This window comes from Drosophila erecta, unplaced genomic scaffold (assembly GCF_003286155.1).
Source record: "Drosophila erecta strain 14021-0224.00,06,07 unplaced genomic scaffold, DereRS2 tig00000126-arrow-pilon, whole genome shotgun sequence".
Classification (NCBI taxonomy): Eukaryota; Metazoa; Arthropoda; class Insecta; order Diptera; family Drosophilidae; genus Drosophila; species Drosophila erecta.
In genome coordinates, this window is record NW_020825209.1 from 10,732,671 (window position 1) to 10,759,238 (window position 26,568).

General features: G+C 41.7%; 2 protein-coding genes across 6 annotated transcripts; one reads left to right on the plus strand and one right to left on the minus strand.

The window, feature by feature from the left end:
* Positions 1-82: 82 nt before the first annotated feature.
* LOC6550863 (sn1-specific diacylglycerol lipase alpha) lies at positions 83-26,333 on the minus strand. 5 transcript variants are annotated; one of them, XM_015155188.2, is made up of 15 exons: positions 25,714-26,333; positions 24,014-24,254; positions 9,864-9,958; positions 9,646-9,752; positions 9,483-9,587; positions 9,315-9,416; positions 8,902-9,079; positions 8,407-8,826; positions 7,816-8,340; positions 7,613-7,754; positions 7,444-7,548; positions 7,250-7,377; positions 6,177-6,200; positions 5,021-5,153; positions 83-2,436 (listed from the first exon to the last, which is right to left on the minus strand). In XM_015155188.2, exons 3-15 carry the CDS (start codon positions 9,956-9,958, stop codon positions 538-540), a joined length of 3,963 nt encoding a protein of 1,320 aa, XP_015010674.1. In that variant the 5' UTR covers positions 24,014-24,254; positions 25,714-26,333; the 3' UTR covers positions 83-537. The 5 variants fall into 5 exon arrangements, with proteins under 5 accessions (XP_015010674.1, XP_026837481.1, XP_026837480.1 ...); XM_026981680.1 differs by lacking the exon at positions 6,177-6,200; XM_026981679.1 differs by lacking the exons at positions 24,014-24,254; positions 25,714-26,333 and adding an exon at positions 12,311-12,323 and having other exon boundaries at positions 466-2,436.
* LOC6550864 (aldose 1-epimerase) lies at positions 14,014-15,525 on the plus strand. Its single transcript, XM_001978188.3, has one exon. It carries the CDS (start codon positions 14,077-14,079, stop codon positions 15,250-15,252), a length of 1,176 nt encoding a protein of 391 aa, XP_001978224.1. The 5' UTR covers positions 14,014-14,076; the 3' UTR covers positions 15,253-15,525.
* Positions 26,334-26,568: the final 235 nt, after the last annotated feature.

Here is a 26,568-nt window from a genome sequence, read left to right on the forward strand (position 1 = left end):
GTAAACTCAGCCGCTTTCAAAATACCCTATTCCAACCAAACAACTAACCGCTACACTTGAAACTGATATCGACATTGAAATTGATGTTTTTTTGTTTTCTTTGCCAAGGGTAAGGAATTAATTTCATTATTTGCTCGGAATTTCTGTATCGAAAGTGGATTCGGATAGTATAATTTTCTATAAGGATAATTAGCTATTATATATGGCATTAAAGAGTATTCATTTTTTAAAACGTTTTATTAAAATTTCTCGTCGCTTGGGGCTTGGCTGCACAAAAAAATATATATTTATATATATATAAATATACATATTGCATTTAGTTAATAGTAAACGCTCGTGTGTTAATGCTAAATGTTGTTCCTTAGGTAATCGGTATGCAAAATGTTAGATTCCTTGTGAGTTCCTTTAATTTGTAATCAACTGGTTTTTTTTTTTTGTATCGCTTGTGTGAAAGCAATGGCAACGGCATAATTGTCGACTTTGGGCTGAAATCGCACGTGAAATCCAGGTGAAGGTACTGCTTACAACTTACAACTATTAAACGTTACTTTCGTTATTGCCGGCAGCCTGTTGTTTGGCTGCCAATCCTCCGGCGGCCACGCGGGTGCGGGTAAATTTACTAATGGACGTGGGCGATGCGGAAGCGGAGCTGGCAGCAGCGGCAGCAGCGTCCAAACGGAGACTATTCCCGGCCGGATAGACACAGCCCTTGGCCCGACGACGTCCCGCCGGAGAGCCGGAACTCCAATCACCGATTTGTACTAGGCTGGGCAGATCCTCGCCCCTGGAGAAGACAAACTCCTCGGACGAGAGCCGTTTCCTCACCCTGCCACCAACCACATCCGGTCGCTTGCCATTGCTAAGCGGCGATGGTGAGGCTGGTGCCACCAGTGCCGGTGTTTCCGTCGTGCTGCCACCGCCGAGAACGGGAAAGTGCGACTCCAGCACGCCGGGTCGCATCAGTATCTCCTCCAAGTGGGGGCCAGAGCCCCCAGTACCACCGTTCTGCCGGGCCGGTGTGGCAAACTGTTCCAGCGATGAGCTGGCACTGTAGAAACTGGTGTCTGTGGAGCCCAGTCCCATGGCGGCACCACCAGATCCGCCGGATATCTCTGTGCCGCACTTCCCGTGCTCCGAGCGGGTGCAGCAGCCACGCTGGACATCCCGATCACAGGGACAGTGTGGACACAGTCGCAGGCAGTCCGCGTCCGTCAGGATATCGCTATCGCTGAAAGTCAACTTCTTGGCCGGCTGCGTTTGTCTCGTCGCACCGGGATCCCCGTCCAGCGGATCGGCGGACTTGGAACTCTGCACCGCATTGGCACCGTGCGGCAGCTGCAATCTCTGCAGGCTGTGGGCCGACGCAGACTCAAAGCTATCGTCGCTGGAGTCCAGACTGTGAGTCGCTGGCGATTGATCCGGAAAGATGCGCGGAAAGGTGATGAACACACGACCCAGCCGTTTGTACTGATCCAGATTTCTGGTGTCCTCTGCACAGCCCGCCAGATTCTCGCTGAACTTGGGCGCCCGCCTCATAACCTTGGGCGTATGCAGCTGCGACTCGAAGATGTCCTCGAGTGGGACTTTCGGACCGCTCACGCCCACGCCCATGTGCTGCAGATAGCGCTCAATGCTGTTGGCCAGGCTAATGGGGACGCTGGTTCGTGAGGAGACGCTAGAGATCTCGGACAGCGTTTCGGGACTGGCCAGTGGGGCCAGGCCATACCAGTCGTCGTGCAGAAGGTCCACACCAGGTACCGCACTCGCATCCGAAGCTCTACGAAGCGCCTGGACTTGGGCAAGCGGCAGAGAACGTGGCTTTTTCTCGGAGTGTTGGCGCCCGAGCAGGGATATCTCCGGCAGCGTTGGCGGCGGAGTGAGGGCCATATCAAAGGCCACCGCCTTGAGACGTGGTGGTATGGCAATCTCCTCCGTATCCGGTTCCGGATTAACAATCACAGTGGCCGTCGTCTCAGCGCTGATCAGCGAGGGACTCTGCCGCAGCGCCATTGTGGCCAGGCTGTCGTCCAGAGCACTTGATATGTCATACGGCGTGGTTGCCGAGCTCAGGAGCGATGAGGCCGCCGACGCTAGCCGCTGATTCGGCTGCACACCGGGCTGGTGTGGAGCCGATCCGTTGGTGAAGGACGTCTCCAGGCAGAGCTTGTGCTGAGCGGTCGGCGTTAGGACGAGGCAGTTGCTCAGGTTCGTGTAGGAACTTTGCGAGGGCCGCTTGCAGTGCTGCGACTGCGACATCGAGTTCTGCATCTGGCCGGGATCCGTTCGCGGCTCGAATCTCATGGCATCCGTCGGCGCACTGTGGCCGCTGCAATGCGGCGGCTCCAGGTCCGTGTCGTGTGCTGCCTCGTTCGATCCAGTGGAGAATGCATTCGAGGTCTGGCGCTGGGGCTTGCGTGGCCCACTCGTTGTTACAACCTAAAGACGAGTAGCGAGAGTGTTGGGGATCAGTGTTTGATTGTACGTGATCATTTAACTTAGATGTAAGTTGTGGTCCTACTGAAATGTTAAACCGATTGATTGATTGATTGATAGGTCTGTTTTCGTAAATATACATAATTGCTTTTGCTAATTGGTTGGCATTTTTACCCTTTTCTTGACTGCAGTTATTGGGAATATTAAATATTTGATTTTTTTTTTATAATCTATTATCGAAACAGATCAAGCAATCAATTAATCCTGATCTTCACAACTGGTAGTTACATATAAATGCAGAAAGAGACGAGTAGATGTTGCGAGCGAGAGTGGGATGCATGTATGTACAGTTTCACAGATGAGCGAGAGTGGAAAGTGACAGTAGCAGATGCAGTTAGCGAGTGACTTAGTACAGTTGCGTCAAAGTTAAGCGAGTAGGATGTGGGTCAAATTGCTCATGGTTCGATAGTTCGGTGTGGTGAGGTGTGGTTTCAGGGTGGGTGGGAGCTTACGAGTGCGAGACACAATATCGATATTGGTTATCGTTGTACATACACAGCGAGTACGATTACATTTATAGAGTTTAGTTTACAAAATTGGATAGGTTGTTGGTTTTTATTTTGTTTTAGGTTAGGTTGAGAGCGGGAGAGAGAAATATACATAGAGAGAGATAGAGAGAGAGACTTGTAATTCGGTTGACATATTTAAAAATTTTGTTTGGTTTTAACGAGAGCAAAATGGAAAGTTGGTTTAGTCTTTTGTTTAATGATAACAAATTTATATAGAAGGCGGGCGGCTGTACCTGGTATCTGTATTTTGTGTTGTCGTAGTTGTTGTTGTTGTAACTGTTGTAGTTATTGTCGTGTTATCATTACGTCTACGAGAGGTACATGCCTTTACGGTTCGATCTCTACAAGACACGACCTGTGCACATCATCGGATGATCGCGTCACATACAAATCGGTTAAATCGGTATTCGTTTATCAGTTATCGATAATCGTTACGTTCCATAAAAGAAGCAAAACAAAAGCATAATTAAATACATCAGTGATTACAGAAGTTCGTCGCATATACGGGCTATGATCCGAATCGGATCGTTTAGGGTCGGGAAGGGTTGAGAAATCGCTCATTGGGTTATCCTATAGCCTGATCCACTACTCTCTCATTGCAACTAGCACACCTACGGGACCGGGTCTTCTCCCAGCTCAGCAAAGGCAATACGTTTCATCTACCATATTTGTATTGGTTTTGCCATTCCTTAAGCTTTACAACAACCATTCCCATGCAGCAGATATTTTTAAAAAGAGTTGTGTACAGGTAGTATGATAGGGTATGTTGTGTCTGTGTAGTCAAAGCATAAAAGTTAAACTGAAAAACTTACCAAATGAAATCCATATAAAGAACTCAAATGAAATCATCATCAAACGTGTGGGTATATCGGCTTTTCAAAACCAATAATATACTTTTTTTCCAACTAGCGGAGCCATTTTTTGAACATCTTTAATCCACCGAAATCGGGATTAACTGGACATTCTGTTTAACAGGGCTACTTACAAGATGTGCAAATACATAAATATTCACCATTACCGATTTCAAAAGTATTATAAAGCATACATTAAATTAAACAATTAATCATATTTAAGCACTTGTACACTACAAGTGTGTATATTCTTAATATAAAAAACAAACAGTTTCCGCTTTAAAGTGAAAATATATAAGAGATATTTGGAGAGCGTGATGGAAACACGGAGATTTTGAAAACGAAATGCAAATTACATCTGTTCAACTTAAACATTAAATGGACAAGCTTTAATAAAGCCATTGAAACAAAATACAAGTATATAAATATAAATTTAACTTAGGCATAGGTGTAAACATTCAAAGTCCATTGTCAATGCCTAACACAGCGATAAATACATTAGAGTTACTGGATTTTGGTTATACGTGTGTAGTGCTGGCTAAGTATCGGTTCCATTCTCTGGACATATTAAAGCAAAATGTTGTAGATATGAGAAACAAAAGGGCAATAAATAAATATAAACAAATCAATGTCGAACAATTTAGCATTATTGAAATTATAAACGATAGTTGGCCTTAGACTAGATAACGTTAAACGTAATTGAGTTTACATATAGATAAATAGGCATCGGTGTACATATGCTTGTCATGACTGTGTGGGTGGTATTCGCGTACGAGTGGTTCTTGTGGTTGTGAGTTTTGGTTGGTTTGTGGCTTGTGGTCATGGGTTTTGCGAACTTCGGATTCCGCATTGCGGTTCGCCGTTCGCGACCTCTGACCTTAAGGCTAGACTAAGGGCAAGGTACAGTACAGTACAGAACAGGACAGTAGACGAATCGACTAACTAGATCGGTGCTGCGTACTCTAGATATGCTATTGGGCTATAGTTAGACTATATACGGTTCTAGGACAACGACGAAGACGACGGGGGGTGTAGGGTGTCAACGATCAATCATTCCATATTCAACTCGATTCCATTGCCGTCCGTCCATTCGACCGGATCTGATCAACTGGCTGTGGAATAGCTGTGCACCGAGGAGCCGCGCTCGTCGTCGAACTCGGCAATTACCTTCTTGAGGGCGGCGAGAACCTTGTCGGGCATGTGATCCTGCAGCATCACCGGCGAGATGAGCACCTCATCGAAGTCCGTGGAGTCAGCCCAGATGGCCTGGTATACGGGCTCCCGATTTTTCAGAACATTTCTGCAAAATACACAAGAGCTTTATTGTAATAGTTTACTTTTGGCGTATTTAAAGTAACTAAATATCTACTTTCTAAAGTATTACACAAATTCCTTCAAATAAATTTCATTTGTGGACCAATAGTTGTCACAGAAATCTCTTTCAATTTTATTTGTTTCAATAACACGTAATCTCTACTTGTCTAACGTATATTAATGTGTTATCGATATAAGATATCTACTTGATTTATTAGAGAATGATGAGAATACAAAAATCAACGCTACATATTAATAAAGTTGCCATCAAGGTATATAATTATTAATGAATACCTAAAGTTTGAAAGAATTTCCGTGACTCTGGTCGTAAAAAGTAATGTTTACTTAAACTTTCGGGTCTAATATCATGCTGGATCTGCTATATCAAACACAAATTATAATGATAATAGCCCAGCTCATATACGAGAGCGAGAGAGGGCGACAACAAGAGAAGGATATAAGGTCTAAGAACCTCTTTTTACAAGCCGAATTCTCATCTGAAATCATGATCTTTTTCTTTCTCATCCTTTAGCGAAACTGATCTATTTCAGTGAGAGTTTAGCTCGTGTAGAGATGGGACGGTGCATGCTTCGGTGATTTTATTGTCTCATGCAACAAAGATTAACAAAAATGGAATGTGAAGGTAGTCTTCTAACAGAATAAATAGATCTATAAAATTCTCGGGCTGTCACTAGTCAACACACAAACCAAACAAGCTAAGACACAGAGAAAGTGTGCGAAAGAGAGAGACAGAGGGCGAGCATAAACACGGGCAGAGTGGGATAGACATATGTAGACAGAGAGAGACAGGAGAGATAGATAGAGATAGAGACAGAGATCGAGTTGAGTTACGGCAGCGCTGCTCAAGCTCTTCATCTTTCAATCTTTTGGATGCGTGTGCTCGTATCTGCATCTGTGGTCGATGCGCTTTGTAGGTGTGTGCGTGTGTAAATGTGTATCGATGTGGATGTGGGTGTTGATGGGCTGGTGGGTCTGTGTGTGTGCCTACCTCCAACCACTGTCGTATTTTTGCCTGAAAAACATTTTTGTAACATTATTTTCTGTTCTCATTGACTGGGTTTTGGGACGTTGGGGCAAACAGAAATCGACCAAACACGTTCAGCAACACAAAACATAATGAAACAAGACAAACCAAACCAAACCAATTGAAACGATAACACGTGAAAGTAGTCGCTCGAGAACTCCGCTGACAGCAGTGTACCATTTATACATATGTACATACAACATCTTAAAAGCACAGGATCATAAACTACGACCCATCATATAGGGATACCTAGTGCCACCTAGTTTTTGGTATGCAATCTTAATACATTTAAAAATGCTTCAAAGTAATAATACTTAAGCTTTTGTTTGATCAAAAGATTAGTCTAAGTGAGCGGTTACATTTGCTACTCGACCATACAAATTTGATGTTAAAAACTCTGTGTCCTCCTGTATCTGATGGGATTTCTCATTTAATTTATTAAAGAATGTCTGCAGAAAGCGTGTCTGTGTCTGGAAATTCAATATGACCCCACATTCTGTAAGTAATCGCATTACGGCCAACGAAATGGGGCACTTGTGAACTTAATAATTGAAGCAGCACGTTTCGGCCATAAGTCATGTGGGTATGTCAATTCGTGGACGACAATTAGAGTCTGCCACCGAATCGCAAGGCGCCCGAACTGGATAGAGAGTTCAGTGCCCCTTCCCGATGACGAGATCATCAGCTGTATCTATGCATCTCCACGAATGGGCAAGGCGATAGATTAATATACATACAAGATAGTGCCAAGCGACGACAACACAAATCTGACGTCATTGCGAATGAGTCATTTGTGGATCAGCTTGACAATTCACTCCACCACTCTCACTTCGGCGATAAGCACTGGCTATCGCACCTCAATTAGCACAGACCTTGGGATAGAGGCGGATCTCGTATCGCGAATCAAACAAAAAACATCAAAAATAATGAATCAGGGTGTGGGTCAGGAGGTCGGGTTGCACGATCGAGAAGGAAACAAATGCGGATGCGGCCAGCTGTCGCACTTATTTCCAGCTCGTCGAACTCAAGCTACTCACTCGTCGGGCTTGGGATGGTGTCGCACAATGTGAATGATGCGACCGGGCGGATATAAGGGCTGGTGCAGGGTTAAAGCTATCGAGCTGTCCGTTGGATGAGCGCTGGTCGAACGGGCAGTGCCGCGCTCCTGAAAGGATAAAGACAAGCAACTTTTAGTATACCGAACAAGAGAAATGAGATATGGACTAAATACCTCCTGGTACTGATTGATGTGCGTGTCCTGGCCGGACATGTTGACCACGGAAGTGGGCTCGGGTCCACAGCCACAGCAGATGACCGAGCAGGAAATGGTCTTCCACTAAAACGACATAGAACGAACGTATTAAGTGCATATTTTAAAATATGGTACACATGACAATCACCTTGGGATCCACGCTGCGTTGAATGGCATTGATAAGGTCCGCTCGCAGGGCCTCCATTTGATTGAGACCGATGCGCGGCACTACGTCCTTGCCCAACACCACCGAGGTGATGAACGACTTTGAGTACTCCACGGCGGGCATACTGAAAAAGGGGCATACGTTTGAATATGAACGAGCACGGGGTTTGCCAAAACATAACTCACCTGAGCAGACCGCCTGGCGGGGAGTAACTGAAGCACTGGAGCGTTGGATGCTCGGGCTTCAGGAGAATGGCGAGTATGGCCGCTGTGCCGGCGCCCAGCGAATGGCCGACCAACACCAGGTCAAAGGTGTGCGTCTGGCGGTCCGGATTCCGTTGCAGTGCCCTCTCGATAAGGTTCTCCTCCTGCAGCTTGTTGCGTATGTAGATCGCCGCTTGCACCATCCCCTTGTGGCCCAGCCAATCGTCACGCGGCGGCTGCAGCGGCAGAACTTCGCCCTCGGCATTCAGATCCGTAAGGATGTCCTTCATGCTAAGGGTACCGCGTATGCTGATCACAACCGACCGATGCGTATAGTCGATGGCCACAAAGAAGGGCGTCTCGCCCACATCCACGTGATAGGTGGCATAAACGATATCGATGTCGCCCAGCTGGAGCGTCTTCTTTAGCGCCGCATAGTTGCAGAGGCAGCAGTTGTCCTGGATTACCTCTGTATCATCACTTGTGCCGCAACAGCAGCCAAAGCATCTGAACATATTGGAATATACACATTGTTTACAGAATGTATTGTCATGTTTCAATGGCTGTACTCACTTCAGTTCCGGCACCAGGTGCCACATCTTGCTTCGATTAATGATGACGTACATGGGCCAGCCGTAGGCGCCCTGGGCAAAGTACATGTAGTGGATGACCGTTTGAAAGAAGTCATAGTTTTTGGCATCGTTGAGTGCTAGGAACTGGGTCCGCTCCGTGATCGGTACGCCGCTGAGGAACTCGTAGGTGCCATTCTTGCGCTGCCGCACGATAGCCTCGCGTTCGAGACGCTGGAACTTGCGGAGTAAAACTAATCCGGCCACCACATCCGATGGCACCACGTCCAGCTCCCGGAAGAAGTCGCTCAGCAGGCGGGCGATGTCCGTGAACGAGTTCCGGTTGCGCTCCGAGGAGCCCATGCAGCAGAACAGCAGGCGGCAGCGATGATCCCAACTGTCCTGGTAGGCTCGCATCACTTTCCTGTGCGTTTGGAAGTAAATTAAAGGATTAAATGGTTATATGAGCTATGAGCTATCTGCTCGCAAAGGAACTCACCTTTGCCGCCAGTTGCGATTCATACTGTTGCTCCGCTTATAGTTAAACCGAGACTCCGTCTCGCGCATTGATCGCTGGTACTTCTTCATCTTCACCCAGGATCTTCCGGCGGCATCGAAGGTGCACCATATCGTAATGAGGGTGATCACCACCAGAGCCCAATTGCAGATGATAATTGCTGTGACGAAGGAAGGTCGAAAATATCCGACAAAGGGTGGGTAAATGTTAGTGACAAAGAAAATAACACTGTGCATTATACTTAACAAGGTATTTGCATAAAACTGGTTTCAGTTACAGCAGCAAACTATACAAATATTGATACTATATACCGGTAGTTAAACATCTTTTAAACAGCACAACCAATAGCTTTTATAGACATTTGAATAAATCGAATATATAGCGATATTGCTCACCTATGTAGACCTTTTTGGGATCATCGATGGGTGCAGTGGTGTAGTAATGCCCCAGCCAAACGGAGCCCACCGCCAGCCAGCCAATATCGAACAGGATTACCACTGCAATGAAGAAAATAATGAATATAAAGTCCTATTCAAGGTGCACACCTATTAGTGCTAACTTACAGCTCTTGAGATATATCCAGATGTTGATTGAGGTGCGCGCCTCGGCATCCAGAATGCTGCCACGCATCGAGATCACACATATACCTATTTCTACACATATTGAAACTGCAAGGAAGGATGAATATCAATACGGAATCTAATGAAATTGAAGCAGTATACTTACAAAATAGTATCAACAAGTAGCCTATTAGATGATAGAACAATAATTTTACGCTTAAAATTCGTGTATTATACTCAAAGATAACCAACGAGACGCTAACAATCACAAAACTGTCACAAAAATCGGGTTGTATTTTGTTTTTGTGGTTGAAGAAGGAGAAAAATACGAAATATAATTATGAATAATAATCGGTGACGAGCTAAAATGTACGTGCTACTCACCATATAAAATGAATCGTCAGGAGAAATGCGCCCGGCACCACGAGATCATCAGAGCCCACAGACCAGCGACGTCTGAAGACCACAAGTCCAGGCATCTGAAATCGAGAGGAAGCGAGCTATATTAGTTTAAACTAAAATACATCCTATAAAAAAATCCACTTAACCTTGGTTTAAAAGTATTACAATACAGCAATTACTGATAAACTATCAGTAGTTGATTAGGTTCCCAACAATAAAGGAAATCATTGTATAACCAGCAGAAATGTGGTATCATTGCATTTAAAAAAACGGTGCAACACTGCGTATGAGTGATAATCCTAAGGTTTCTATAATGTATATCACTCATACGCAGTGTGTACGCTGTGCCTGATCCTGGCAACGAAAACAATTATGATTATTTTATGAACCTTGCCTTTACTTAGCAACCCACTTTGGTCGCAGCTGTTCAAAAAATGCACGACATAAGCTTCCAGCTTAAACGCCAGATATTTGTGCTGCCGCTCCAAATTGTAATCCCCTTGGAAATTAAGGGGCAGCCCTTGCAGCATTCAAATGCTGAATGGTGGTACAGTCATGCCTGCATGCAAATATGCAAAGCGAACGACTTTGGAGCAGCTTAAGGTTCCGCCAACGCCCACCACCCGCCGCAGAACCACCCACTTCTACCCACTTTCCCGATGTCAACCAGTAGTGCCATGTAAAGCAAAGCATAATCAGGGTCAGACATGAGCAGGGCGTGCTAAAAGGGGGGCAAAAAACATTGCACAGGAAGAAATGCAGCTACACTTGCTAAATGGTGAAAATTGCTGTGTAAGTTTTGAAAATCAACATTGCAAGATAGTGGTTCTTCAAGCAGACGTTATCCTTTAAATTGGAAACCCTCCAAGCAAACCAAGCTCAGGGATATTTTCTCTGCGTGTAACAACTTGTTGGGCGGCGTGTGGGTCATCATGTTTGGGAAAGGTTCCCCTAACCGCTGGTTTGACATTGCATCGGGTACCGATAAGGCGCTCCTGACATGGCAATCGTAGAAGGGAATGCATGCTGATATTTGCATATTCGGGGACTCGGGTATTAACAAGACTAACTAACTAATAACGCCAAGACATGAGCACACACAGTGGTCTTATCGACTTATCGGCCACGATAGTGCCAGCCAAATGATGCACAGTCCTTATCAGTGACATAATCAATACGCCAAATCAATTGCGATTGCAAAGTTCACTTGTGTCGAATCAGCATTAGATATTGCAATGCCAAAGATTTCGCCAGTCGCTTATTTATAGACTAAATGGGTTTACGATTTCAGTCAATATAAACATAAACAAGCAAATAATAAACTTAGTGAGTGCCTCGACTAGAACTGAAAATCTGAAGTTTATATACTAACAACCTTGAACATTTGAACTATTTTAAATGCAAATTTCAATGATGCTAATATCTAATAAAACACATTAGCATGCCGAGTATTTGCTATGTACCCATGGATTTTTAATCAATTCGAGTTTATATAAACATTATTGCGCTCGGTAGTAGGTTTTATAATTTCTGATTATTATATGTGTTGTTCAACGTAATTAAAATTTTTTGAATGCTACGATAACAGTCATCGGTTAATCATTGATTAAATAAAATGAGCTTATCCATTAAAATGTCATTTGCATATAGTATTTACAAGTCAACCAGACGAGGTGATTATGGCTACATGTTAATTACTTACATATACAAGTCAAGGATTAATGGCAGTATATGAAAGAAAATCTATGCCCATGTATAAACAAACTATAATATCGACATGGAAAATTTCAAACACAATTTGAAATTGCTGTACATTATAAGCTTTTGTTAATGTGAAAATGTTTTCGAATATTCTATGGAGATATTACCGTTCAAGAAAGTAAACATCAAAAATGCAAAGACATTTAACAACTACTTAAATACGTTGAAATATCTAACAAGAAATGAAATGAAATTTGGATGCTTTAAATATAAATGTATGAGTTTTCGTGCAGTAGGCTGAGTAACGACTAAAAAGTTAATAATAAAGTACCTTCATTGAATCAGGACAAATAAAACAAAGATGACTGGATATTGTATTCGAAATCTATTTTCATAAACAAAACTGGGTTTATTTCGTTTCAAGGATATTCCCCTAGTCGCAACCTTTATGTTAATATTAATATATTAAATATTAAGTCACAAGACCAGAACCCGTCGATCTTAATTATTACGTTGACCTTCTTCAGCTAGAAAGCTAATTTAAAATGCTGACCTTTGCAAAGATATGGAGCTACTCTCGAGTCCCTCCTTTAAATGGACCGGATTTCGGTGACAGATTTCATTCCTGCAATATTTATCACCTCCCCAGGGATGGGGGGCTTAAAGTACGAGCTGCGTAATTTCAAGGCTATTGATCCAACTGGCTGTCCTTATCGGCAAACATTTACCTTTCGCCAGCGAATCCGGTGCAGACCGGGCCAAATATCAAAGGTGAAGCAACTAAAGCTGCAATCCAAAGGCCCAGCAACTTTGGCATTGGCATTGCCATTGCTATTGGCCTCGCTGAACTGAACTTTAAGCGACAATGGACGAGGATGACTGACTGTGACGATGCGGTGTCGATGTGGATGACGAGCCATGATTTTGCATTTATTTGCACACCATCCTGCCACTTTCCGTGTGGCCAATGAGGCATGATATGGAACCGGGGGCACGGACAGAAAGAACAATGACGAGTAAGCCGCTGGCAACTTGAGAACCCATTACAGCCACTGCAGGTATGAATGGTCATTACACCCCACTGTTTTCTCTATGTGCACTTGCAGGAAAATATATCCTTTCTAAGGATTGCCGTTCTCTAAGCTACGCTTCGAATTGTTATAATAATAAGGGGTTCGTTAAAGAGATATGTGGTAATTACCTATGAACATGTGTATAAGAACATTTAAGTATGAACAGAACTATTTCAATTGTTTTTCCTAAACTATGCACAATTTGTGCGAGTGTAGTGTGAAAAACCACGCAGCTGTCGAAGAAGCCGTAATGGGGCAAGGGCAGAGTAATTGATGGCAATCACTCTTTTGTTCTGTCTCCGTCATATATCGCAGCACATTCAATTATTTAGTTATTGCCATTATAAATGATGAGAATTTCTGTTACGGTTATTGGCTGAATAATCATCCGTAGCTAGAGCGTTTCGCAGCAATTTTTCGATTAGGTTCCGTATGATAGTTGTGTGGTGTGCGTTTTGTGCTTCGTGGTCCCAATAAATCACACACCTGTATCGATCTTTTATTGGATGGATCGCGGCTGTGACCTGCATTCTGGGTACTGGGTACTGGGTTCTGCACACAGGCCCCGCACGATAAGATAGACCCGATGCAAACACCGACATCAAAGCAGGAGGAAGTTATCTGTGTCTTGGCGAGAGGGCGATGTACGAACAGGTGGCACGCACCCACCGCTGCCACTCGAATCAACAAATTGCCCCGATATCAGTTTGCCATCGCATCGGGGAACTGAAGTGGAGTGGTGAATCCGTGGTAAACAGCCTTGATGGGTGCAATTAGCAACTGGATTTATGATAAGCCATTAAAGCCATTTACAAAAAGTATGTGTTTTGCAGTTAACTTTAAGTTGTTAGCGAATCGATAGTATGACATATGTCAATTAATTCCAAGAAAAGGCCATTGCTCACCGATTTTTATCTTCATTTCTCGAAGCACAACTGTGACATCACACTTGAAATGATTAAAATCGTAAAATCATACGCATTTTTAATACAAATTATCTTACATTTTTAAAGAAGAAGGTGCACGCTAGATTTTCAAGCACTGTATCAAATCAATTGCTCAGATCATTTGAAATGAAGTTAAATATTCAGCATTCAAATTAGTTTCCATCGCTGTGCACTTCCAAGTCAGAAAATGTTGGTAACTTTTACACTTTATGACATATTCATTATAATTCAGTTAAATCAGAGACTGAAGTGGCAGCTTGGGCAAAGAAATAATTAAAATTGACATGGCTAACAATTGATTATAACTTGCCATATATTTCCGTAGTTCAAGCGCATTTGAAAACATATATAAGTAATTTCTACATGTATAATGTGTTTTTTTTTTGACTACTTTGAGAATACATTCAAACAGATATTCACGCACAAATTTGCGACAGCTAAATTCCAAATTAAGAAAAAGAAGTATCCCTAATTATGGTCAAGGTTGTGGAGGACATTTTTGGGATTGCGACCAATCCGTTTACCAAGCAGGCCCAAGTGATTCGTCGCTACACAATGACCAACTCCAATCGCCTATCCGTGGCCGTCATCCAGCTGGGCGCCACAATCCAGAGCATCCAAGTGCCAGATGCCTATCACCAGATGTCCGATGTGGTCCTTGGATTCGATGATGTAGCCGGGTATATGAAGTATAGGAATTACCATTTTGGTTGCACGCTCGGCAGAGTCTCGGATGTGGTGGGTAACGGAGAGTTTATCATGGACGAGCGACGGGTCATTGTGTCAAAAAATCTCGGCCAGAAGCATCAGATTGATGGTGGCTTTGTGGGGTTCGATCAGGTCATTTGGGATCTGGAAATGAAGCGGCCGGATGGCGTCACCTTGCGGCATGTATCGCCGGATGGACACGAAGGATATCCTGGCACCCTGAAAGTATTGCTTCACTTCACCATCGATGACGACAATCGGTTTTTTATACAAATCGAAGCCACCACTAACCAAACGACGCCGGTGAATATATCCAATCATATCATCTTTAATCTGGCCGGCCAGTCCACCGGAATCGATGGCATTTTTGATCATCAAATCAACATTGAGGCAATGGAAACGATGGAAACTTCTGGTGGCGACGCACTGCCCACGGGTCGGTTTAAGAACGTCGATGATTCCGTATACGATATCCGATTGCCAGTATTTATGGGCGATCGAGTGCGTCAGTTTGAACAGAGACCGGTGAAGGGGTACGATGTTTGCTTTGCTCTCGACAAGAAGTTTGATGCAATCAAAACGCGTTACGTGGGCAGGTTTTTGCATCCGGAATCGGGCAGATTTATGGAGATATTTAGCAATCAGCCATGTGTCAAATTCACTACCGGCAATTGTTTTCCCCAGGAACCCCTCGGTGAGCCACCGATATTGGGTAAAAGGTGCACCCGCTATTGGCAGCACTGTGGTTTTAGTCTCCAGCTACTTAACTATCCGGATGCCGTAAATCAGCCGGATTTTCCACGCATCTTTTTCAATCCGGGGGATCTTTATTACCATGAAACCATCTATCATTTTGGTGTTCAGGAATCGTGGAAATGCTGTGCCGATCCGGAGGAATTGGAAGCCCTGGGCGAAGAACCACTGCGGAAATCGAAAGTTTGATGGCATCTTAGGTAGCCCGTTTGAGAAGCGCAGAGGAGGGCTCTTCGAAAAAGAGGGGCGTTCCATGGCAGCTTAGGTAGCCCGTTTGAGAATCGCAGAGGAGAGCTCTTCAAAAATTCGGTGCGTGCGATGTCGCTTACGTAGCCCGTTTGAGAAGCGCAGAGAAGGGCTCTTCGAAAACTCGAAGTTCTGCAGCTGCTTAGGTGGCCCATTACGCGGTGCGTAATTAAGGTGTTTTTGGTCGGTAATGGTAATGATTGATTTGGAAAAGGAATTTCAAGGCAAATGACTAGTAAAGTATAATATTATACAAAATTCGTTATGCTATATAAATTTGAAAGTTTATTCAATATACATAGTTGTATTATACCAAATATAAATGCTTGTTAAAGGGATACCTGTATTATTAATTCGTTATACAAAATAATACAAAATAAAGAGCTTACAAAGGTGTTGCGCTAGTTAATAGAATCGTTATTTGTTCCCCATTTCCTGGAAACTCGTGGCCTAACAAGTGCTTATGAAGGATAAATGAAACTACACCGACATTTCAGTACATTACGTTTACTGGCTGCAAATAAATAAATGGATTCCAAGAATGGCTAAAGCAATCGAGGCATATATCTCTTCAGCTTAGCTAATGAAATAGCACAGATGCAAAACAAAAAACAACTTAACCCGCTGGAAAATCGTTTATAAGGCTCATGGAGCGACCCACGAACATGAATATGCGTCTAATGGGGCATCTGGCACGTTTTGGATCGATTGAAAATGTAACCTGATGTTTTGTGTACCCCAGATTGTTGACTGTTTGCTTTTGGTAATACTAAATTTAGCAAACGCTGCCTGCGAATCCATTTACTTAAAGTCTATAAAAAGCGAAAGCGAAAGCTAGCGAACGGGACGAAACGGGGAATATCGATCTAAATTTAGCTGGACCGCTGTGGGACCTCCGTTGGCATTGGTGTTTAGTGGCGTTATGGGACCGTTTTTCAGCAAATTTCACAATTTGCAATTGAATTTCCATCTCGCAGCGTATGTTGCTTCGTAATTCGGTATAAATTATCAGGATTTCAGAACATTTCGGGTGCGCGGCACAAAGGTAAACGACACACACACTCTCCCGCGGAAACTGCAGTTTGACCTCCGGGGGTTAATTGCACTGCCTCCCGTTTCCGTCCATTTTGCATTTTACTCTTTACCTTCTACCATCCAGTCGCCCTTTTCCCCTCGCCATCGTTTATGAATAACTTTATAAACCCAGACCGCACACTCTGATTGTGGTTTCCACTTCCGTTTCTGCCATATTATATAGTTTCAGCATTCGCGTGACGCATTCCCTCTCTCTTCCAAGCAATTAAAAAAAAACAGGGCCCAAAAAAAAGAAAAACAAATTTACAAAGGGACATTACACTCTGAGAAAATATCTATTTTTAAGAGGAAATATATTAACATCAATTTGTTCTGTTTGTTCTAGTTCTGCAATATATGTATATAGAAATTAAAATAAAAATTTGAAGCCATAATTTGGCTGAGATTAAAGATAGGTATTTTGGTCAACGAATTTTTATTATACTATACTTGCCAAGGGTGTCGACCAGGTCGACCGGGCAGAAGGACAAAGAGGTTGTGGGTGGGCCATGACTGGTTTTTGGTGGTTTGGGTGGCATGGAAAACAGCGAGCCTGCGCTTTGAGAAAGGTAAACACACATAGGAACTCGGCAGGTTGGGGATCTAATGAGGGGGTTTGGTTTGGCAGCATTTTCGCCAACGAGCCGCTAATGTTACGCCCAGCCCCTCGAAATGGGATTTCAGCCTTCTTTTTTTCTGGCAGACCAATGTTTCATGGCACACTCACAGACGCCAGTGTAGGGGACCAACGAATTAAATCACTTTAGGCTGCATTTCTGATTACATTCACGAATCAGTGCAAAACTATGCTGACCAGTAAGAGTAAAGATTACATTTTTTGATTTATTGTAATTACTTCACATATTCATGTTTCATATTTGCATATTTTTACTATCAACTAAGCGATGATTCATTAGCAATTATTTTATTTGTGTCTCGCATCGTAATCGCTTGCCCTTAGTTGATTAATCTTTGATTTGATTTTAAATTAAAACATCGTTTCATAGACGTGTTATTTCGGACAGTTCAATTAAATGGCTTTGAAACTGATAAGACAGCCACCCCAACACTTTTACACATCCAGTTTAGTAATTTTTTAAAACTTTGTTTATAATACAAGTTGAATTTTTACAATATAAGAACCGGCGTATATGCATTAGTTGGCATTAGTTGTCAAAAAGTTACAATTTCAGTGATAACAATTTTTTGAAATTAACTAGTAACGAAGGCAATATTTGCGTGACCTAAATTCCGGACTTGTGTAACCGGCAATCACGTCGTAGATCTATGACACCGATGTCTATGTCCCTGTCAATATGGCACATCGGTGGCTGATTGACAGGCCCATCGCTAACACCATTATCCATCACTTTGTTGGGGCAAAGCCTTTGTGTTATTTGTTGCAATTGGATCAGAATCGAGCAAAAGCCCAGACCCGACAAACTTATCCACGATATACGCACATCTAGCAGATATCTACATATGTACATATATGCTCACATACATATCGCTTTTATATGGCGGGCATATCCTTTGTCTGTAGGTAAAATGCGTCGGTGGTGGAGCAAAGGAAAAGCGGTTGCGAAAACCAGGGAAACGAAGGAAACTGAGGAAACTGGGGGTTCGCGTCATAAAAACAATGTCATCACAAGGCAGCGTGTCGGGCGGAAATCAACTAAAAGGCCAATGCCAGTAGCACTCGGAGACAGTGCGAAAGGGACGGAGAGTTGCTGGCAGAGAGAGATAGCAGCTATAGGAAAGAACAAGATGGAGATAGGACAACAAAACGGCAAGCGGCAGTGGCGCAAAAATTACGCCAGGAACCAAACAAGAGCAAGAACAAGAACCAAAAGAAAGTTTTATGGCTATAATGACGAGCCCCGTTTAATGACGATAGAGATAAAGACGATGATGTTGGTTGTGGATGTGGATGAGCCATAGCGAATATATCGGGCATAATATACGCGGGCACATATAAAATAAAAGCGCTGCATATGTCAGGGATACACTTCAAAGCGAAGCTAGTTTGTGCTGTTGACATATTGTTAATATTCCTATCACTGAAATTAAATAGAGAAACACTTTTAAAAACTTTTAATAAAATATAATATAACATATACGAATGTAAAAAAATTATTGACCAGCCTCTAAAATTCTGCCAGTGCGACACAATAAATAGGAGTATAAATAGCTATCCTTCGCTTTGGCTTTTCAGTTTAGTTTGGCTTGGTTTTCGGGTTTCAAGACCAAATAGAAAAAGACTGGCAAGAATGCTGTTCATTTGACATTTTTAAGCAATTTCCAGTTTGAGTTTTTTTTTATATATTTGTCCAATGTGCTGTGGGAAAATTTTCTAAGAGCTTTTCATTGCTTTGCATCTGTAATTTCCTTAGTCGGCTATTTCTTTTATTTTATCGCAGTTTGGTATTTATTATGTCCAATGGAATGCGGCAAGGCATGAAGGAAATGGCGAAAAAGGAAGGAAAATGCTAGCAGGACAAAGATAAAGGGCAAACAGGAAACACGCAAAGAATGCTGCTGCCAGCTCTGGATTTTTGACCCAGAAAGAAGGAGTTACTACATACAATATACATAAATTTAAACAAATTCCGCCCAAGAGTTTCAAATTTAATTAGCGGTTTCTGCCATTTGTTTATAGAGAATGCATAGAGAATCCTGCCACTGACAGCACCGAAATTAAATAAAAATATTCAAACGCTTCTCTTTTACTTATCTTAAAAAGTTTATTTCTAATACCATCTAGTTACTAGTTAATGTAGTTATTTATCGGAATTTAAAATATTTCCTATTTTCAATTTTGTTGTTTGCTGGTTTTATGCGTAAGGCGCATTGTAGAAATTTAAAATGAAATTTATCGTTGTATATTATTTATTTTCAATTAAAATGTTACGCTATTGGCAACAAAAGTTGAAAACCATACCAAACAACAATTGAAAAATGTAATTGAAAACACCATCTACACCACTTTCATTTGGAAGACAACAACAAAAAGGAGTTAAAACATAGTGTGAATTGCATGCGTGCAGCATAAACAATCAGGATAAAAGTGGGGGGGGAACCACTCACACAACCACAAACAAAAACACTGAAAGAAAACAATAGCAGTAGCAATAGCACAAGCTTCTTGGGACGATAAGAAAGACTTTCGTACATTGCTTTTCCGGCTTCATTGTTAGGAGGTAAAAAAATGGGTAGGAAAATCTACAGTGAAAAAACAAAAATTATATACAATTAAGATATTGGTAATGTAAGAGTAAACTGTGTAAAATAATAACGATGTGCAGCGTTTAATCATAGCTATTTATAAAATAAAAATTGAATTTGTCATATTTATTGAAGATCTATGTACTTTAAAATGTATAAACATGAGACACTGTCTTTTAAGTGAAATATTTCATTGAAGACAGAGAGATGTGAAAATTGGAAGTGGGGGAGTGGAAAAGACGACGTGTTGAGTGCCACAATTTTCATCTTTCTATCTTCTTTTCTGCGGCGGCATTTTCTCCGCATGCTGCACAAAAAGAAACAAAACAATGGAGTACGCTATAGATAGCAAGTTTACCGACTTTGAGACACCCACTACACCCTGCATTGCTGCAAGCTTCCGTATTCCTGGTACATACTTTCCAACCCAGATAATGTACCCCTTAACACCAAATTAGAAGGTATGAAAATCGTACCGAATGCAGGAAGAACGCTCCAAATGTCTAGAGCCTGCACAAGTATGCAATTGTTTGTGGCAAACAAACTGGCAAACAGAAAAAGTGGGAATACAAACAAGAGCACAGAAAACTTTAAGTACAAAAATAAGACATGTTGCTTGAGAAATACCTAGAATCGAAAATATATTGTAGCACCATTTTTCCAACTAGGAAAAAGGCATACATATATTAGAAACCTAACAATCATAAAGGAATTGTGGATATTAACTTAGAATTTTAGTATTAATATAAGCCCAGACTGATAAACGGTTTTTAAATCTTGACTTATTTTTCCAGAGTGTGAAAGATAGTAAGAAACAAGAAGAGGAAGAGGTCGACTGTGACCGGTTTGGCAAAAGACGGTGGTGAGTTTTTCAAACTTCACACACAGTACACACACATACCTTCGTACCTACCCACCCATCTTTGGCGTTTCTTCAACAACCCTCCTCGAATTTTACTGGAGCATGGAGAAAATGCGTGGATGACACACACAATAGCAGCAACAGCAGCAAAAAACAATACAGTGCACTCCCCGTAGAGTGGAACCAAAGAGACCGAACATTTTCTCTGCTTTTTAAGTTCACTGTAGGGATTGGAATAAAATAAATTCGGAGGAAGTCCTGAAACTGAACGAATGCCTGAACGAATGTTTAAAACTGTGTTGCCTACCTGCAGGCATCCCATTTTTTCAGATTAAGATCTTTTTTAAACTTTTATATTTGAAGTTTAATATTGGACCTATTGATTTTCACTACAAAGATTATTGCTACAGTTGTATCACTGGTAGAGTAGTTTGCCGATTTTAAAGATTAATTTCGCTTTGAAAGTAGATGATAAATATGAAAAATTGTTACAAATCAGCGCTTCTAATCGCCCAAATGAGTACCTTCGCCGATGTCTTGTATGACAAATTAAGCAGTTCCAAATGACTGATTCGAGGGTATACTGTGGTAGCAACGAAGGCAAGGAAGAAGATTTTCATTCAGGCACAAACAAAATCCGCTAAAACTCGCCGATGGCCGTCGTGGTGGATGATGATGGGTGGCAAGGTGGGTGGTTGGATGGATGGTCGGGTAGGTGGGTGTCTGGGTGGTTGGATGGCTGGTAAGGTGGCACAAGTGACGCTTTCGCTTATGGCGACAGCCTGGCAGCTTTGACATTTGCATGTGTATTATGCGTGGTCCTCTGGGCATGTGTTTGTATGGCGAGTTTACGCCAATACAGACACACATCTATACACTCGCGAATGCCAGAGCATCCTCCTAGATGGGGAAAATCCTTCAAAGTTCAAAAACAGAACAACAGGCAACCAAATCATCGCCTCATCGCCTTTTTTCGAGTTTTTTGCTACATGTTTGTTCTCTTTGAGAACTAGACATATGGACAGATGGTCGGAAGGACAGCAGAACAGACGAACTGCACCCTTGACATTTTCCAATCGAGCTTTTGGATAGTGGATGGCCATCTGATCCAGATATAAAGTGATCAATTACTGACTGAGCTTGCTAGCATAATTGGCCTTCAAAAGTCATTAGACTCGATGCACATGAACAAATCTTAGAAAGTGAACTTTGTAAATAAGAAGTCACCATAAATACAAAGTCCTATAGTTCCTTCCTATATTATACCTGTATACCTTGGCCAGGTCAAAAACCTCCACCTATCAATATCTTATAGTTTGGTTATATCTTTGGAAGCCCTCCACATAGCTTTTAAAATCTTCTCATCCAAAATGTGCAATTTATGGAAGAGCAAACCCCCTGGATTGCATGTAATATATAATCTATTTAGAGATATTTATTGCATCCCGAACTCCGCTAAACAGGACTTTGTGGTTCAGCCAAGATTTATCGGCTCATTCCGTTCGCTTTCTGGTTGTCATCGCATCCGCGGGGTACCATCCTCAGTACAGCCAACTCCAGAGGCAGTGTGCTGCTGGCCCAGAAAGCTGAGACCGAAACTGAAACAAAACAAAACACACATCCTTCATATCGCACATGGTCCATCCGCAATCCTTCGTCGCGATTCCTCCTCCTCAGTGGAGAGGAGAAGCTCGAAGGGCTGTTGCTGCTGCTCCTGCGTTTGTCGTCTCCAAAAATAACTAACCCCCTGATGAGAGAGCATGGGCCACACGCCACTTTTGTGTGGGGGGGATTGGTTATAGTAAATGGCAAAATGGAATGCTTGGACATGAACAGAACGGAGAAGCAGCCAGAGAAACACGGCTACACCGGTTACACCGACTGCGGAAAAATCAGCAAATACGCCTGTATTTTTTGGACAGACAGCCCTTCAGCATCCCCACCAACCACTCCACTCACCCCACCTCCTCCCCCTCACTTTTCAGGCGCCAGCCACCCCCGAAAATTGCCACCCACCTTGCATACACGCAGGAAAATGATTAACCCATGTTGCGACCATAGGCATTTGCTATAGCAATGCGAAACGAGAGAGTGCGCTGCAGTCGAGTGCTGCGACTTCAGGATACCCATTACTGTATGTATGATTGAAATGTGTGAATGATGTTCATTTATTTATTTCTGTATAACTTTGAGGAACAGCCATTGGCAGCATCAACAAGTTCTTTGCTTATTTTTATCACTTTTGTTTAATTTTATTTTTTTTTTAAACTTCCATACAAACTGCATTTGCTAGTTGTTGTTGTTCTTCTTCTATTCCTTGGTGTTTAATTTTGTTAAGCGATAAGTTTAATCATTCAGAAATGGGGATGACTTTATCTGACCGGAAATCTTTATCATCCGGAAAATGTGGGGGTTGGTCGCACTCAACGAGACTTTAAACTTTTAAAGTCTAATACCTCTAATACGGGGATGACATTTATCTAGCTTTTTATCAGGGTCTGGTAGGACCAAAAAAATAAACGAAAAATTGATTCAAGCGTCCTTTTTCAATTAAATTATATTTGACTGAACGTTGGGCACAGTTATATTTGAAATTTAATTAAATTAAGAAATAAAATGGCAGTTGGCCAGTAAGAATTTTCATGAAAATATATTTTTTTAAGAGCAAATTTCATACTTTCACAACTGGACCTGGGCCAAAAAATCGAATTGTTGGGCTTTTCATGTTTGCCAACTCCAGCTTTCAAATTTCATAAATTCGATTTTCCCGAACCCAAAAAGGTTAATTAAGTTATGAGTGCATTGATTTATTCCATTTGATGATATAATGGACTCATGATTCAATGAAAGTGATTGAAAAATTATCGAACGAACCAAAGCATCCATTAAAATTCATTTGACTAATCGGTGGATTCGCCTTTCCATTATGCAATTGAAGTGAATTATTTTGTGGAACGAGGCTCATTCCAAATTCCAATTTTCCGTCGGCTGTCAAACTGTGAACTACATTTGTAGTTTCTCTTCGTTTTGTGTGCTTATTATGCTGTGTCTACAATTTGGCAAAATTACAAACCAAACAGTAAAATCAGCAGTATGTGAGTGTGTGCGTGTGTCAGAAAGAAATCAGTAAATATATATATTTAAATATATGTATATATATATTATACAAACATATATAGATAGATGAGTGTAGCCAGATGGAAAGACAAGTGTGTGCACCGGGAAAATTTATAACAAAGTATAACAAGTATTTATTTTACTTATAATTGCCTTCCAAGATGAAAAACATACGACTTTTATGTTTTTAGATTCATATTGTAAAAACTCGTCATACTTTTCAATCGGAAAACCATTTATGTAATTCTATGCGCTTGGTATAGTTTTAAGTTTGTAAATCCTAAGATTTACAAAATTAATAACGTTTTATTAACATGGTTTTAGCAAAAATGGTTGAAATTTTTAACATCAAATATGGAATATGTCAGTTTTATATATTATTTTTAGTTTTTTTAGACAATGGAAAAATATGCAAAAAATGCTTACCGCAATTTGTTGTTGCCAGCGCGACGCTGGCTGCAGTCGGCCGTCGCTGCTGACGCCGCTGCTTCTTCGGCTGCTGCGGTCGCAAGAGAAAAAAGTTGGCAACTTTTGATGTTTGTTGTTTTGGCTGCTCGTTTTTTGGTTATTCCTTTTTCTTGGCTTCGTTTAACGATTTTCACCGATCCGCTGCTTTTTGCAATACTTTATGGCCTTTATTTTAAGCTGCTTTGCTGCTTCGGTTGCACTTTAACACACAAAATTCCAAAACATTAAAAAAATATAGAGAAAAATACATTTCACGCTTGGTTTCACTAGCATTATTGTTTTTAGTTATTTGTTATTCGTGTTGTTTTGCTTTTACACTTTCTCGTTCGCGAAAGTAAACTGAGATGGAGGTAGATAGAAAGAATGAGAGATAATAAGAGCGACTAAATTAGCCACATTTCATAGAATTTGGTTGTTTGTGCATAGCTATCATTTATAAGTTAAATTGCTGCTCATATCATTTCTAGAATAATACCTTAATTATCAACCAAATCCTTCAAATGACAATGCAAAATGTTTATCATGTACAACCAAACTCTATGCAAAACTAAGCGAATTATGCCCACTCGAAATTTAAACACGTTCACGGAAATAAAGTACAACTATCATTACAAATGGGCTTTCTCTCTAGCTTTATTGTACCAAGTAGTGAGTTAATGGCCCCATAAGAACATTTTTCAGTCAGCGTTTAATGTGCCCATAAAAGTGCAGTTATTTTGTAATTTAAGCAGAATTTATTCAGTTCCTTAGCCTCTGAAAACCCGAAAGATAATTCATTAATCGGCCCTAAATTATTATATATCTTCCAATATTTAAAACTTAGAACCTTTAAAAAACTAGACACCTTTAAAAGCCAACGTGTTTGAAATCTATCTCCGATATACTCAAATGTTTCCTTTCAATTTCGGGCACTCCGATCCAGGATGCTGCTAATTACTAGGGAAGCTTCTGGGATTCGCTTAATCTCGTTTTCATCTTCGTCGTTAGCCGAGTACCGAGTAACGGTATCGGATGGTATCGAGTACCGGTACCAAATACCGAGCACCGTTAGGCAGCTGCTTTTAATGAGCCTGAACTTTCACACCGCTGCAGCGGAATGTAAAACTATTATGCACACGGGAAAAAACAAATGCCCAAGTCATTGGAAAAAAGTAATTTAAAAATATTCTCTTTTAAGAATCATTTTTTAATTAAGATAAGTAATTTTTTAACTTAGAATAATAATAAATAAACATGTTCTAGATATTAACTGAAAGAATACTTTTCTTTCTAGTTACACAGAAACCTTGGCAGAAATGCTCAATCGATTTGCAATTTTGTAGTGATCAACTGGAAATGGCGAGGATTAAATGACTTTAATTATGTTATTGAGGCCCCTTCTACTTTTACTTTTCTTTCTGTGTAGCGCCGACGGCCTTGGCGACTAATTACCGGCGACCGGTAATGCGGTCGCTGCGCCGTCGACGCTACGTGGGCGGCGCAACCCTAATCCCGCTCGAACGGATTAAGTCGATGATGCTGGAATGGAATGGCTTCGGCTGCAGGTGAATCGATAAATGGAAATCGCTACTCCCGCCTTCCTCTCTCACACTCTCTCTCACTATCTCCGCTACTCTTTGCCTTCTTCTTTCTTTTGCTTTCTGTTTACACTTATTTACCATTCAGTTTTTGCTGCTTTTCCGCTTTACACACAAGCACACACACATAGACGCGGTTATGTAGAACAACCACTGAAGCACCGTTAGGCCATCAGCATCCAAAGAAATTGGAATTGTCTTGCCGCTACCGATGCCGGCGTCGCAGTCGCTGTCTGCTTCGACGTCGGCGTCCTCATGTTGTTGTTCTTGTACTTCTTGTACGCTGCTGCTTCTTCTTCCTTCATTTGCCTTTTCCCATGGAATTTACACACAAGATTTTGTGTTTACGTTCTTGTGCCGCGATTTAAGTACTGTTATAACTTTTGCCTGTCATCACTAGTTTGCTTTTCTTGTGTTGTTTATTTTTGAGCTTTTGCATAAATTTCCGGCTAACAAATATATATATTTTCGTTTGTTTTATTTATGCACCGCGCAGTTCTTATTGTTGTTGCCGTTTCTTGCGGCAGAGATGCGACGCGCACGCAGCGTCGTCTATGGAGAAAAATAAAAGAGAAAGCGCCCGCTCAGCTCAGCCAGTCTCTGTTGACCGCGCGGTCGGCGAGCTTTCTTGCAACTGATTTTCGAGTTTTCACGCGAAACTTTCGATTTCCTTTTCCCGATAACGAAGGACGATAGACGTCATCCGATATCGATAGCCCAATAGAAAGCAGCTGTCGGAAATGCAATGGCTCCACTGTAGTAGTTGGGGCAGACTGAGCGCTACATTCAAATCTAACAAAAAATCTTTTGAAATTAATAAACCCATATTTTTTTATGAATGTGCGAGGCTTAGGGACGTTTGGATAAAGGTATGGTCGGATCGAAGGTATGGTTTTGGCATAAATAAGAACAATATTAGGTTCAAACATTAGTAGT

Excerpts from the sequence above, each read along its gene's own strand:
- LOC6550863 (XM_015155188.2), bottom strand. The coding sequence starts at position 9,958 with ATGCCTGGACTTGTGGTCTTCAGACGTCGCTGGTCTGTGGGCTCTGAT. Across the intron at positions 9,753-9,863 it reads CTGACGATTCATTTTATATG|TTTTGTGATTGTTAGCGTCT; the intron begins GTGAGTAGCACG and ends TTTTTGTGACAG. Across the intron at positions 9,588-9,645 it reads CTACTTGTTGATACTATTTT|TTTCAATATGTGTAGAAATA; the intron begins GTAAGTATACTG and ends CCTTCCTTGCAG.
- LOC6550864 (XM_001978188.3), top strand. The coding sequence starts at position 14,077 with ATGGTCAAGGTTGTGGAGGACATTTTTGGGATTGCGACCAATCCGTTT.